Source organism: Sus scrofa, chromosome 13, assembly GCF_054392235.1.
Source record: "Sus scrofa isolate SSC_HxYL_T2T_F1_AM1 chromosome 13, Sscrofa_HxYL_maternal_Yorkshire_Landrace_v2.0, whole genome shotgun sequence".
NCBI classification, from domain to species: Eukaryota; Metazoa; Chordata; class Mammalia; order Artiodactyla; family Suidae; genus Sus; species Sus scrofa.
This window is the reverse complement of record NC_139395.1, coordinates 32638237-32653734: the sequence shown is the minus strand read 5'-3', so window position 1 is coordinate 32653734 and position 15498 is coordinate 32638237. Positions and strand designations below refer to the sequence as shown.

General features: G+C 43.7%; 1 protein-coding gene across 29 annotated transcripts in view; it reads left to right on the top strand.

Moving 5' to 3' along the window:
- Positions 1 to 15498, top strand: part of OSBPL10 (oxysterol binding protein like 10) — a 329934-nt gene that overhangs the window by 107513 nt on the left and 206923 nt on the right. For all 29 annotated transcript variants that reach the window (XR_014822673.1, XM_084987595.1, XM_084987602.1 and 26 more), the window contains 2 exons: positions 321 to 496; positions 4133 to 4212. Coding sequence is in view for 26 of the 29 variants with exons in the window: in XM_084987583.1 (XP_084843709.1) it covers positions 321 to 496; positions 4133 to 4212 (256 nt within the window). In the remaining 3 variants the exon portion in view is untranslated. The remainder of the gene's footprint in view (positions 1 to 320; positions 497 to 4132; positions 4213 to 15498) is intronic.

Genomic DNA, 15498 nt, shown 5'->3' with positions numbered 1-15498 from the left:
CTGGCCCTGCTTGCTGCTTCCTGGATGTGAACCCCAGCTGTTGCTGGGAAGTCAGGTGGAGCCTGTTAGCTGAGTCTGTACTCAAGGGCATCGCTGGGATCCTGAAGGAGCCTGGCCCTTGCCCCAGGGCTGTGATAAGCTCCATCTGACTTAAGAACCCAATGCTCTCTCCTGACCTGGGGATGACGCCTGCAGGCACCTGGCAGGGACTTCTAGTCTCCAGCTTCCTGGATCAGGAGCCTTGATGGTGACCCAAGAGTACGGTCCTGTTCTTCTCTGCTGGGAGAGAAAACTAATGCACTGTCGTTCTCTCTGCACAGGTACTTTGTGCTGGATTTTGAGGCTGGCATCCTGCAATATTTTGTGAACGAGCAGAGCAAGCACCAGAAGCCTCGGGGAGCCCTGTCTCTATCTGGCGCCATCGTGTCCCTGAGTGACGAAGCACCCCACATGCTGGTTGTGTACTCTGCCAATGGGGAGATGTACAAACTGAGAGGTACGGCCTGCAGGGGTTTGCTGTTACCATAGTGATGTGGCTTTTGATTTTTTTCTTTTTTTGTCTTTTTAGGGCCACACCCATGGCATATGGAGGTTCCCAGGTGAAGGGTCCAAGGGATAGCTCTGGCCTACACCAGAGCCACAGCAACGTGGGATCTGAGCCATGTCTGCGACCTACACCACAGCTCACGGCAACGCCAGATCCTTAACCCACTGAGCGAGGTCAGGAATCGAACCTGCATCCTCGTGGATACTAGTCAGATTCGTTTCCATGGGAACTCCTGATTTTGTTTTTGCTAATTGCTTTTAACTTTTGCCTGTGTTTGAGGACTCTGGTGACAGACACTGCCTTCCCTACCCCCAGGGTGGGGAGTGGCGCTCACATTAGGAGGTGTTTAGTTCTAATTCACTGGGGAATTAAGGACAAGGGAAAGGAGAGTGATGGCCACACCAGCTGAGCCTTTGAACTTTGGCAGACTTTTCATATTAGCTCAGTATACACCTTCTTGGACCTTACAGGTGAATCTTCACTCCAGTGTCCATGGGACTGTGCTCTCTGGACAAAATAAGCCTTGGAAAGGTTATTGTAGCCTCCCCTCAAAATTTCTCTAGAACCAGCTCTTAGTAAAAGGTGGCTTCATTTAGACTTTTAACTCATTGTGGCATTAGAACCTGATGAGAGCCAACTAGTGTCATTTCCTCTTGTCTACTTTCTCTACCTTCTCTTTGCCTCTGGAAAGTTGAGGTCGTCTCAGCATCCTCTGTGGATCTCGGGGAGCCCAGCATTTGACCAGAACTGTAGGTCCTGCCACCCCGAGGCACATCCACTGCACAGCTTTTTAGATGGGCCAGACTTGACTGCAGTGGTGTAACTTGATTGCTAGACTCTTCTAGCATTCTGTTACTAGTGCATCACCATCAAAATCGTCAATCTTCTTCTGATTAAACAAACATTTTGAAAACAAAATGACAAAATAAAAACCCAAATGCACATTTGCATGCATGTGCACACACACACACAGTCAGTGTTATTAGGATCTGAGAAAAGTGTGTATTAACTGTTAGAGGTGGTTGGTAATTCTGCCTCTTGCATAACATTTTTCTCCAAGGAAGGGCTGAGTACAAAAAAAAAAAAAAAAAAAAAAAGCCCCTTGTTCTCTCTTCTTGACCTGGAGGATAGCAATGATGGGCCAGCATCTTCAAAGCCCGCCTGAAGGCTTCAACTAACCATCTCCTGTCCTTCCTCCAAGCTTTGCTACCAAGGGGTGGGCTCAGTGGAGGTTCCTTTATTATCTATGTACAAGTCGTATTTCAGGATCTGTAAAACAACTTCCAAACCTATGAAATAAAAATAGTTGAAGAAAATTTTTCAGTTTGAGGGAACCGTGAAGATTCATGTTCTCTTAGAGATTAATGCAGCGTGTGATTTATATGGTATGGTCCTTGGTTTCGCTTTGCTGTTTATTGCTTAATCAATTAGAGCAGAAACAATAGCAGGTGAAAAGTACAGCATTAAGTATGGCACTTCCCCTCTCCCCTAGTGTTTTTTGTTTGTTTGTTTTTTGTCTTTTTCTAGGGCCACACCCTTGGCATATGGAAGTTCCTGGGCTGGAGGTCTAATCGGGGCTACAGCTGCCCGCCTACGCCAGAGCCACAGCAACACAGGATCCAAGCCATGTCTGCGACCTACACCACAACTCACGGCAACGCCAGATCCTTAACCCACTGAGTGAGGCCAGGGATCTAACCCACAACCTCGTGGTTCCTAGTCGGATTCGTTAACCACTGAGCCACGATGGGAACTCCTCCCCCAGTGTTTTATAAATGACACAGACCCATACAAAAGAATAGTCCAAACAGTCTGACAATTGAGCTATCTCCTTTTGCCTTTTATTTATTTATTTAATATTTGGAGCCACACCCACAGCGGGTGGAAGTTCCCAGGCCAAGGACTGAACCTGCACCAAAGCGGTGACCAGAACCTCTGCAAGGACAATACCAGATCCCCAGCCCACTGCCACCTTTGCATTTTAGTAACTGTCACTCTCTGGATAACTAAACTAAGGCTTCTTCTTTTTAAGGGTAGTTTTAATAGCAAACATAAAAGTTTCATTATCTGCATAATCACATGGGCTAAATTTAGCTTAAAAACTTACCCACTACATCAAAGGCAAGGTAGATTTCTGCCTCCCTCTGGTTCTTAGCCCATTCTGCTAGGATCTAGGTGTTGGTTTTCTCATTTCACACTCACTCTACATTGAGTAGAATCTGGATGTCAACAGATGCACAGATTTAGAGAATGTTTTGTATACAGAGTCTTTGGCAATTCTAAGTGTTTCCTAAGGAAAAAGGCTTTATTTGTTGCAGAAATCCTTTTTCTTTGGAAGTGGACTTTGCCTGGTCTTAGGCTGGTCTACACCTCTCGATTTCTTCCCTTGAAGTTCAAGCTGAAGTTGGGTTTTATTGACAAATGACACTTAGGCCCGTTTCTGTAAATAATACAAATTTCTAGGGGAGTCATTCTGTTTTCTCCATAGTCAACATTTCTGCAGTTGATATTAAAATATTTATGCAGTGAGTTATGCAATTAAATGAATTTAGATATCATTGGAATCTGTTACTTTTGATCTCTCGAGATAATTTCATATATTTGAGAGATGGGGGTGTAGATGGAAGATTGTGACCATGCAAGTGACTTGTCCTTAAGTGGCTTTTTGAGGCAAGTTTGGGGGATCTCTAAGGCAGCATTGGGTACATTGTTTTGTCCAGTCATAATAAGAATCCTTGAGAACACATACTAAAATGGTAATTCAGGAGTTCCCATTGTGGCTCAGCAGGTTAAGAACCTGACTAGTGGGAGTTCCTGTTGTGGCATGGCAGAAACGAATCTGACTGGTATCCATGAGGATGCAGATTTGATCCCTGACCTCAATCAGTGGATTAAGGATCCAGCGTGGCTCTGAGTTGCAGTGTAATTCGCAGACATGACTTGGATCCCACGTTGCTGTGGCTGTGGCATAGAGTGGCAGCTGCAGCTTTGATTCGATCTATAGCCTGTGAGCTTCTGTATGCCACAGATGCAGCCCTCAAAAGCGAAAAAAAAAAAAAAAAAGTAATTCAGAAGTTCCCTGATGGCTCAGTGGGTTAAAGATCCTGCATCATCACTGCTGTGGGTTTGATCCCTGGCTCTGGAACTTCTGCACGCCTTGGGTATAGTCAAGAAAAGTAATTGAATTGAACACTTATTTTGTAAGGCTGATAACTCCAGAGTACAATTCCGATAACCAAGGGCCCCAAAACAGCATACTTTGATCCTCCTATTAGCCACCTATGGTCGAGGGCATTTTAAAATAAGCATGTTTCCTTTTCCCTGATGCTTTTTAAAGACTTTTTCAAAAGAGGTTAAAAGAAATGGCAACATTGTCCTTAGACGTTTCAGAATGTTTTAAACATGATTTAGGAGGGAATTTTGGGTTGATTTAGCGTTTGCCTTTCGGTGTGGGTACAACCTGCGTTTGCCTTTCTCGCCTTCCTCTGCTCTTCATCCCCAGGCCCCCACCCCCTCAGGTGGGTGTAGAAAGAGGGTGGGTGTGTTTGGGCACAATTGCTGTAAGCCTTTCTTTCTCTATTTTAGCTGCTGATGCAAAAGAGAAACAATTCTGGGTGACTCAGCTTCGGGCCTGTGCCAAGTACCACATGGAGACGAATTCTAAGGTAAGTGACCCCCAGGGAGGCAGGGGGTATTGCAGCCACCTGGAGCGCTCCCCTTCAGCTCAGTGATCTGCTGCTTTGGGGAAGTTGTTTTCCTGTTTCTAAGTTCTCCACAATCATGGGTTCATACTTATCCTGCTACATAAGACGTTTAAAGCCAAAGAAAAGTGGGAGGATTCGCTTGTAGGTGGAGTGCAGGGGCACACTTTATTAGAACTGATTCTGGAAAGATGCTTCCAGTGCTTTCTGCATTGTTTGTTGAGGCAGCTGTTAATTGGCCTGTGGAGAAGCTTGAGCAACTGGTTTCACTGTGGCAGCTAAGTCAGGTTTACTGTTGGTGAAGACTCTTTGTCCTGATCTTTAAATAAACCGAGATCCCCAAACTGATTAAGTGCTTTGCAGGGAGCTTCTGCATTTAAATGTCTAAGAATGTTCTTGGGTGGTTTGGCATCCCTGTGTGAGTTAGTTGCTCCACTGGATTCATTATATAAGATCTTGGGTCAGATGTGCAGGGGAGGAGTTCCCTGGTGGCTCATTGGGTTAGTGATCCAGCGTTGTCACTGCTGTGGCTCCACATGACACAGGCACAGCCAAAAAAAAAAAAAAATTAGAGTTCCCACTGTGGGACAGTGGGTTAATGGTCCTTCTTGTCTCTTGGCATTGCCGATTCAATCCCTGGCACAGTGGGTTACCACAGCTGTGGCATAGGTTGCAGATGTGGCTTGCAACATGTGTTCCTGGCCCAGGAACTTCCATGTGCCATGGGTGAGGCCAGAAACAGGAAAAAAGATGTGCATGGGCTGGGAGATAGGAGGTAGGCATTTTCCTGGATTATTTGGAGGATCTCCTGTCATTAAATATAGGAAATAAATATGTCAGACAGAGAAAGCCAAATGCATATAAGCATGATAAGCACTGTCATGCTTATATGTAGAAAATAATACAAATGAATCTATGTACAAAATAAATGGACTCAACAGACATAGAAAACAAACTTATGGTTATCAAAAATGAGAGGGAGGGAGGGACACATTAGGAGTATGGGATTAGCAGATAGACACTACTATACATAAAATCGATAAACAACAAAGCTTTACTGTATAGCACTGGGGATTATAGTCAATGTCTTGTCATAATTTATGATGGAATATAATCTTAAATAAAAAACACTGAATCACTTTGCTGTACACCTGAAACTAAAACAATCTTGTAAATCAACTATACTTATATACGTATATATATATAAGAAATAATTGGAAAATTAGTTTATTCAGAGGAATAAATATTTGTTAAATGAACGTTCTGGAGTTCCTGCTATGGTACAGTGGGATGGATGGTGTCTCTGCAGCTGTGGGTTAAGGATCCACTGTTCCTGCAGCTGTGGCATGGGTTGCAGCTCTGGCCCAGATGTGGCTCAGTTCCTTGCCTAGGAGCTCCTTATGCCACAAGGTGCCAAAGAAAAGAAAAAAAAAAAACTGTTACGTCATTGTAACATTTGGTCTTTTTTAGGACCCCACCTGCAGTATATGGAGGTTCCCAGGCTAGGGGTCCAATCGGAGCTACAGCTGCCAGCCTACACCACAGCCACAGCAACGTGGGATCTGAGCTGCATCTGAGACCTACACCACGGTTCATAGAAATGCCAGATCCTTAACCCACTGAGTGAGGCCAGGGGTCGAACCTGCATCCTCATGGATACTAGTCATATTTGTTTCTCCTGAGCCACGACCGGAACTCCGTATCATTATAACATTATTATTGAAGATTTGAACATTATCCTATGCTCGGATTTAGTTACATTCAGTTGCAGTCTTTTTCTGTATTCTATGTGTCTGCTGGGAAGACCCACACTTAAAACTCCTTAGGGTTCCAGGGATTCCTGTTGTGACTCAGCAGTTAACCAACCCAGCTGGTGTCCATGAGGACTTGGGTTTGATCCTTGGCCTCACTCAGTGGGTTGAGGATCTGGCGTTGCCATGAGCTGTGGTGTAGGTCGGTGGCTACAGCTTTAATTGAACCCCTAGTCTGGAAACCTCCATATGGTGCAGGTGCGGCCCTAAAAAGAAAAAAAAAAAAAAAAAAAAGAAAGAAAAACTTCTTAGCATTACATTTACTGTAAGCTGACTGATCTCTTGCCTAAGGCCATGGGAAATGTCTTGCTTAGTTATATTCCCCATTCTGCCTCCAAATACAACCTGAAATGACTTCTTCACAAAGATTTTATTCATTTTTTCTTTCTGAAGACGTCTCCTTGGCTCGCTTACTACCTTTGCACTTTCTTTAACACCCTTCTTGACTTGACCCAAGTGGAATCTGGGAACTGTATTTAGAGCTCCACTTCTAAAGCTGTTTTCCCTGGCTTCCTTTATTTTCCAGGAATTACAGTAGGAGTTCCAGGCATTTCACCAGTATTTTATAAACACCTAGGCAGAGCAGTATAAACATTTTTTACACATATCTTTTTAGTCTTTATAAAATAGAACAGAAAGGGGTAAAATAAAAAGGACATACCTCAGAGTTCCCTTGTGGCTCAGTGGGTTAAGGATCTGGCATTGTCATTGCTGTGGCACAGGTTCGGATCCCTGGCATGGAAACTTCGCATGCTGTAGGTTCTGCCAAAAGAAAAAAAAAATTGTGCTAATTTGTACTTCCATCACTTCTGTGTGTTTAAGGGTGTCCCCCCCCCACAACTAATCATAGCTCCTATTAACATTCAGTTTTTGATAGTCTCACAGATTAAAAAATGGACCTTCCTGTTACTTTCATTTTCACTTATAATGACTGGGGCCAAATATGTTTTCAGATGTTTATTGGCTACTTGTATTTCTTTTCTGCAAAATAGCTATTTGTATCCTTCACCCATGTTTCTACTGAATTCATCTTCTTGATTTGCAGTAGTTCTATATATGTTAAATATACTTGTCCTTTGCCTGTCATTTGCACTGTAGCTATTTTTCTCCTAGCAGGTTTATATTTTGACTTTGAATATATTTTTTTGCCATGTAGTATATTTTTGTAGTCACATTTATGGGTATTTTCCTATTTGGCTTTTGGATTTGCATCATATTTAGGAAAAACTTCTCTGGAGTTCCTGTCATGGCTCAGTGGGTTAAGAACCTGACAGTGTCCATAAGGATGTGGGTTTGTACCTTGGCCTTGTTCAGTGGATTTGTTCCCGTTCCCCAACTGAAGTCTTTCTGGAAAATCCAAGTCTAGCTCGTGCAGGAGTTGGAGAAGTTGTTCCGTGGGAAGCACATTGTCTTCATCACTTAGGGGAGAATTCTGCCTAAGCCAACTTGAAAAAGCAGTACAAAAAATAAGCAAAAGCATCCCAGGAGCTGCACGCCAACAGCTATGCCCAATGCCGTCCTGGAGGACTTGATTTTCCTGAGGGGGATCGTGGGCAAGAGAATCTGTGTGAGGCTGGACAGCAGCTGCCTCATAAAGGTCCATTTGGACAAAGCACAGCACAACAACGTGGAGCACAAGGTTGAAACATTTTCTGGTGTCTAGAAGAAGCTCATGGGCAAGGATGTTAATTTTGAATTCTCAAACTAAACAGAAATGACTAATTAACATACTATTCACAAGAAAAAAAGAAAAGAAAGAGCTTCTCTGCTCCAAAATTATGAAAACATTCTTCAGTTTTCTTTCAGTGAGTTGAAAGCTTTTTGGCTGCGCATAAAACATATGAAAGTTCCTAGGCCAGGGATGGTACCCGCGCCACAGCAGCGACCCAAGCTGCTATAGTGATGATGCTGGATCCTTAACCTGCTGTGACACAAGAGAACTCTGAGTTTATAGTCCAGTTGTCATTTTTATTTATTTATTTATTTATTTTTGTCTTTTTGCCTTTTCTAGGGCCGCTCCTGCGGCATATGGAGGTTCCCAGGCTAAGGGTCGAATCGGAGCTGTAGCCACCGGCCTAGGCCAGAGCCACAGCAATGCAGGATCCAAGCTGTGTCTGCGACCTACACCACAGCTCATGGCAACGCTGGATCCTTAACCCACTGAGCAAGGCCAGGGATCGAACCTGCAACCTCATGGTTCCTAGTCGGATTCGTTAACCACTGAGCCACGACGGGAACTCCCCAGTTGTCATTTTTAAATCAGTAATTCATCTGAAATTTGTTCTGAGTCCAAGAACTGAGGTTGGGAAACTGATGCAAAGTGCTTTGGTGCTTTGAGGGATCACTGCAGACAAGAAAGGTAATGATATCCTAGTGGTCTTATAAATAGGAGAATTTGAAGATTTTCTGAAGGAGTGATTTCAATAATACAGATTAATCTGTTAATATTGAAACAAAAATAAAGGATAATTTAGAAGTTAGGGGCTGTAGGACTCCTTATTTGAGAACTGGAGACAAGATTGCTACCACCATTTATTAATAGCATAGCAACTGTGATCAATTAGGGAATAATAATTTTTAAATTGTGAACAGACATGATTCTTCAGCAGAAGCATGATGAAGGCCAAATCTGCTCGGGTAGAAGTAAGTAGTGAAAATGAAGTTAGTTTTAAAATGGATGTAAACTTGATATCCAGTTAACTGTGGGATGCCTGCTAAATTTGCATTGCGGTTGTTAGGAATACTTGGTAAGCCTTCTTTTCCCTGGGTTCCCTCTTCATTTTCTCTTAGCAGGCAAATCCTTCCCTAGTAGATTGTGGAGAATACTCTCCCTACAGCTGCTTGGAACTTGACTTGTAAAACACTTTTAATTTGGAGTTCCCTGGTGGCTCAGCTGGTTGAGGATCTAGCATTGTCCCTGCAGTGGCTCAGCTAATTGCTGTGTTGCAAGTTTGATCCCTCACTCAGGAACTTCTGAGTGCCATGGGCATGGCCAAAAAAACAAAAACAAACCAAAAAAACCCTTTAAATTTAAAATCAGGCATTCTGGTGTTCCCATCGTGGCTCAATGGAAATGAATCTCAGTGGATGCAGGTTCAATCCCCAACCTCGCAAAGTTCATTAAGGATCTGGAATTGCTGTGGCTGTGGTGTAGGCTGGAGGCTGCAGCTCTAATGCGACCCCTAGCCTGGGAACCTCCATATGCCACGTATGCAGCCCTAAAAAGACAAAAAATAAAATCAAATCAGGTATTCCTTGGATCAAATATTAGGCAGATGAAATGGCTTATCATTCAAACTCACCTTGATGAGAATCACAAGATAAACCAGATTCCAGACAGGGCTCTGGAGCTGTAAAGAGCTTTAAAGATGACCAGTCCTGTCCTGGGCCTTTTGGCAAACTCCTCAGGGAAGACAGGTGTGCTTTTGATCCATTTGTGGGTATATGTGTGCTTTCCCGTAGGCTTCATTATTTTCAAATGACCACACAGAGAACTCAGGGACTTTCAGAATCAATGGCAGCCAATATTTGGGGATATGGGGGGAGTTGGAGGAAGTTATGAATGATGCAGTTTCCAGGTTACCTTTGCCCTGTGTGAAGAGTGGGATAATGAGGGCAGTAGTCAAGTGATTGGAAAATCATTGAAAGGACAGTCAGATTTTGAAGACTAGTTTTATTGGCTTTCATTCTGACTAATTAAGAGAATTTTTAGAGGCTCAACTTGGTGGAAATTTACTGCATCTGTTGTTGTTAGGTTAGGGCAAAACCTTTATTTTTATACAATTTTTAAATATATTTTTTTATTAACGTGTAGTTGATCTACAATGTGCTAATTCCTACTGTACAGTAAAGTGACTTTGTTTTTACACACATACACTTTAAAAAAATTAAGGTATAGTTGACTTACAGTGTTGTGCCTCTACATTCTTTTTAATATTCCTTTCCATTATGGTCTATCCCAGGAGATTGGATATAGTTCCCTATGCTATATAGTAGGACCTCTTGTCTATCCAATCTAAATCTGATAGTTTGCATCTGCTAATCCCAAGCTCCCAATCCTCCCCTCCCTCACCCTTCCCCCTCGGTAACCACAAGTCTGTTCTCTATGTCTGTGAGTCTATTTCTGTTTTGTAGATAGGCTCATTTGTGTCATATTTTAGATTCCACATATGAGTGATGTGGTATTTGTCTCTTTCTTTGACTTACTTCACCTAGTATGATAATCTCTAGTATCTGTCCACATTGCTGCAAATGGCATTATTTTGGTGTTTTTTTCATGACTAAATAGTATTCCATTGTGTGTGTGTGTGTATCACATCTGAACTCATTTTTGGTGCAAACAGCCAGGAATCCATGAAACTATTCACAATGACTTTTTCTGTGAGGGTTCTGGCTTGCTACAGTTTTACTGTATTAATATATTTTAATATTTCTTTGATTTTTTTCTTTTCTGGACATGGAAGTGGATTCACTTGTTGGGGCGACTCATATACTCAGTTCACTTGTTTCTTCCGATGCTAATAGGGCATTTGTTCTCTCCCCGACTTTCAGCCCTAAAGGATGACAAGTGACAGGAGGGGATGATTTTCAGTACCTGTAGAAATAAAGTCTCCAACCAAGTCCATGATGACAGGGAGAGAGTTGTGGGGCTAAACTCTGGGGGCAGCTCCCTTTTGCCTCAGCCACCTCCTTTCTGACAAGTGCCCCCGTCTCCACTACAAACATACTCTTGTCAGGTGTTGACAGCTGACAGCTTGTGAAGGCATTGTTTTCCCCAAAATGGAAGTAGCATTCCTGTAAAAAAAATAAAGTGCATATTATGCACAACACAAAACACTAATAAGATAGGAAAGTATAAAGAAGAGAAGAAAATCACCCCCAATTCCAGCTCCAGACCTAATCTGTGATGATGCCATTTGGGTGTACATCCTGCCAGAGCCTTTTCTGTGTAGAGAACTAGAAGGTGATCACATGACTCCATGTAGAGGGGCCATCCCTCCTGTCTGTCTGTTTTTCCCTTTTTTTAAGGCCACACCTGCAGCATATGGAAGTTCCTAAGCTAGGAGTCAAATCGAAGCTGCAGCTGCGGTTTACACCACAGGCACAGCAATACAGAATCTGGCCTCATCTGTGACCTACCCCACAGCTTGCTGCAGTACCAGATCCTTAATCCACTGATGGAGGCCAGGGATTGAACCAAATCCTCAGGGATACTGTGTTGGATTCTTAACCCACTGAGCCAGGACGGGAACTCCCCTCCAGTCCTTTCCATACCATACACGAGTGTGCACGAAAAGCACATACTGCTTCTCCTGGGGAGCTCACCTCGCCTGAGGATGGACGCTGAGACGAGGCTTTGGCCATAGGCCTGCTCTGTCTTTGGCTTGCTTTCTCTTTATAGTGAATGTGTGAGGGCATCATCTGAGACTTGTGTCTTGGGACATTTCCAGAATCTCCTTTAGGCTTTATCTTCTAGTTACTTGTCACCCCTTATTCCTTGTCCTGCTCTCGTTTAGATCCAGATGGGCAGTTGAGGAAACGGGAAGTCTTTACTGCTAAAATGCAGCTTTTAAAAAAAATCAATGAGAATATTAAGGAAAAGTAGATGTTGGGGACATTTGTAATAGTTTATAATACTCATTGTATTTGAAAGGCCTTTCCCTGGGCTCTCAGGCTGAAGCCTTGCTCCATTCCTGCATTGCTGCTTCTGGCTCCAGGGATCCGGTTTCCTGTCTGACTTCTGTACAGGATCAGGTACTCCCTGAGAGCAAACCCAGACCACCACATTGACTTAGGAAGACAGGAGGTCCCTGGGAATTTTGTCAGGAAATTTTGTCTGTGAAACGTTTGAAGACACTGGTTAGATCAGATTGGTGTGTGGTCAGGACTCACCGTCCTTGCTAGGTAATTCTAAATTAAAATGCAAATTTCAGGGTTCAGTCTTATGCGCATTTGGTCGTGGAGGAAGATGATTGTCTAATACAGGATTTAAAATTTAAATTGTAAGCATTAAGAGGTCTTGGAGGAGCAGCAAAGCTACTCCATTTCATGGAGAGTTTATATAAATATTCATGCTAGAGCTGCCCAAATACAAGTATTTTTTCTTTTTTTTTTTTTCCCCAACCCCTAGAATGATAGTTGGCAAACAGTTCATGTGAGGCTTCTTGGTGTTAAAGTGCTGGCTCCTCAGTGGGGGCTGGGGTCTGGCAGCCCCAGGACTGGGCGAGGCATCTCTTATTCTCCTCTGGCAGCCCCAGCAAGTTCATGTCCAGTGAGGACCTGCCCGTGATAGCTGGCACTAGTGATGCAGTCCCTAACACTGTTTAAAAAAAAATTTATTGTGGAGTTCCCGTTGTGGCGCAGTGGTTAACGAATCCGACTAGGAACCATGAGGTTGCGGGTTCGGTCCCTGCCCTTGCTCAGTGGGTTAAGGATCCGGCGTTGCCGTGAGCTGAGGTGTAGGTTGCAGACGCGGCTCGAATCCCGCGTTGCTGTGGCTCTGGCGTAGTCCGGTGGCTACAGCTCCGATTAGACCCCTAGCCTGGGAACCTCCATATGCCGCAGGAGCGGCCCAAGAAATAGCAACAACAACAACAACAACAAAAAGACAAAAAAGACCAAAAAAAAAAAAATTTATTGAAGTATAGTTGATTTACAATGTGTAAATTTCTGCTGTGTAGCAAAGCTACTCAGTTATATATATTCTTTTTCATTTTCTTTTCCATATGGTTTACCATAGCATATTGCGTATACTTTTTGTGCCATAGTAGGACATTGTTGTTTATTCATCCTGTATATGATAGTTTGCTTCTGGTAATCCTGAACTCCCAATCCAACTTACAACATTGGCAACTACAAGTTTGTTCTCTGTATCTGTGAGTCAGCTTTCATTTCATAGATAAGTTCTTTTGTGTCATATTTTAGATTCCATATATAAGTGATATTATATGACATTTGTCTTTCTCTGACTTACTCCACTTAGTATGATAATCTCTAGGTCCATCCATGGTGCTGCAGATGGCATTATTTCATTCTTTTTTATGGCTGAGTAGTATTCCATTGTATATATATGTACCACATCTTTATCCATTCATCAGTTGATGTCACATCCCTTGCTTTTGCCATGACATCTGGTTTACCCTTCTTGTCCCAGTGATGTAGAGGTTCCATCAGGGCATGACAGGGCTTTGGACAGTGAGAGAAGAGGCTGAAGTGTGATGGGCTGGCCTGGCAAACTGACTCCCATGGGTTGACTCCTTGTCCCCTCTGGCCCAGGGGAACATGCTCTGTGGGTGCCTTCTGTTCCAAGGGCTGTACACTTGGTTGACTGCACAGGAGTGGGTAGACTGGTGATCTGCCCCTAGTAGCCATGTTGCCAGGTGCAAGGAACCCAGTTGGGGGACATCCGGAGACTTTATCTGGGGAACGTGTGGGGGATGCATGGACTATTTCTGGGGAATTAGAATGTTTGTTCTCGGGAGATACATGGGGGGAGGGTGGATTCTGACTGTGTGTTAAATCCACAGCCTTGTTTGCAGAGTGAGAAGTTTTGAAGGGGCTGTTTAACTGTTTCTACCAGAGATCCCGTTGTGGCTCAGTGGTTAACAAACCCTATTAGCATCCATGAGGATGTGGGTTCAATCCCTGACCTTGCTCAGTGGGTTAAGGATCCCATGTTGCTGAGAGCTGTGGTGTAGGTTGCAGATGCAGCTCAGATCTGCCATGGCTGTGGCTCTGGCGTAGGCCGGTGACTACAGCTCTGATTGGACCCCTAGCCTGGGAACTCCACATGCTGCAGGTGCGGCCCTTAAAGACAAAAAGGGGAAAAGAAAAAGTTGTTTCTTCCAGGAAACTAGGTTTCTGATGATGAATGACTGCAACTTTCCTGACTTTTGCTGTGCTGGGGTGTGAGCCAGAGGGCTTTGGAGAGGTGCTTTTGATATCTTGGCTAGGATGCATCACAACAGGAAGCAGCTGCTTGTTGGAACTAACCTGGTGGCAACTGTAGAATCTGAAACCACAGGGTTGCAAGGGGCTTCAGCTGTCATCCAGTCCTGGCCCCACCTCATCCCACTGTCTGCACACACACGGCTACCAGAATATTTATGGTAATAATGAAGAGATGTGGGTTGATTCTCCTCACAGCAATACCTGATTTTATTCACCTAGAGAGGGGGTACTGCTGGTACCTCATGGAGTGACCGTAAGAATTTCAGAAGTAATGTCACAGATGATGTTGAATACCTCTCTTTTATGAATGACCAACTTTGAGGTCCCTCTGAACAATTTGGAATTGCTTAGGGTAACAGAATGATTAGAAAGTGGGAAGGGATCCTAAACTCCCTCTGTTCCATGTGTAGTAATAGTAGCTGTAAGGAATAGGACAAGAACCTGTTTAAACTGAAATTGAATTTGGAAGCTCGTTTCTCCATCCCACTTAGCCACATTTTAGGCGCTCAGTAACCGTGCTTGGCTGACATGTCAGTATTGGACAGCACAGGGCTAGAACGTTTCCACTGTCACGGAAGCTTCTGTCAAACAGTGCTGATAAAGCTTCCATTATAACTGTATGGTTTCTAAGGAGGAACTTGGAAGTGTCCAGTTTCATCTCCTTTGGTGCTATGGACAGTGTTGTGCTTTTTTTAAAATCTGAAAAGGTTGACTGCTGCTCCCACCCCTCTGTCCTTCCTTCCTGGCTTTGACTGCATCCTTCCGGTCAGGCCTTCTGGTCTACCCCATGGCTTTGGCATTGAACGTCCTAATCACGCTCACTTCTCCCTTGGACTTGTCTGTGCGACAGAGACACTGCTCTTCCTCGCCTGAAGGCAGGAATAGGTGTTTTCGTGTGGTCAGATTTTGCTCCCTGCTCACCCCACTGTAGCTGTTTGCCAAGAAAAGTGGTTTGAGCTTTTTTTCTTTTGCTTTCTTTCTTTCTTTGTTTGTTTTTTTGTTTGTTTGTTTGTTTGTTTGTTTGTGTTTTTTTTTTTTTTTTTTACTTTTATTTGCATTTACTTTTTGTGGAATTTATTCTTGGGCCATAAGTTTTTGTTTCTTCAGTTTCTTCTGGGATATCCTTTTCTCCTGCGCAATGTCCTCTTCTGGTTTAGCAACAACCTGCTCTTTCCCAGTAAGGATCATCTCAGTGTGGCTGGGAGAGCTTCTGTGGGAGTTGATCGAACCACGACCTCTGTAAGTCCTTTGCCTGGATGAGCTCATTGATCAGAAAATCTACATCTGGGCCCTAAAGTTCAGCATAACTCTCTGCATTTTGGAGCACGTACAGTAAAAATGCAGCCCTCTTTTAGGGCCACTAACCCTGTGCTCAGCCCCAGTGTCTGGCCTGGCACGTCTCCCAACTCCTCCGCTGTAACATCAGAATGACACACGATGCTTCTGTGAGGTGACAGCCTTCAGATACTTGATGACTTTTTGGTTATGC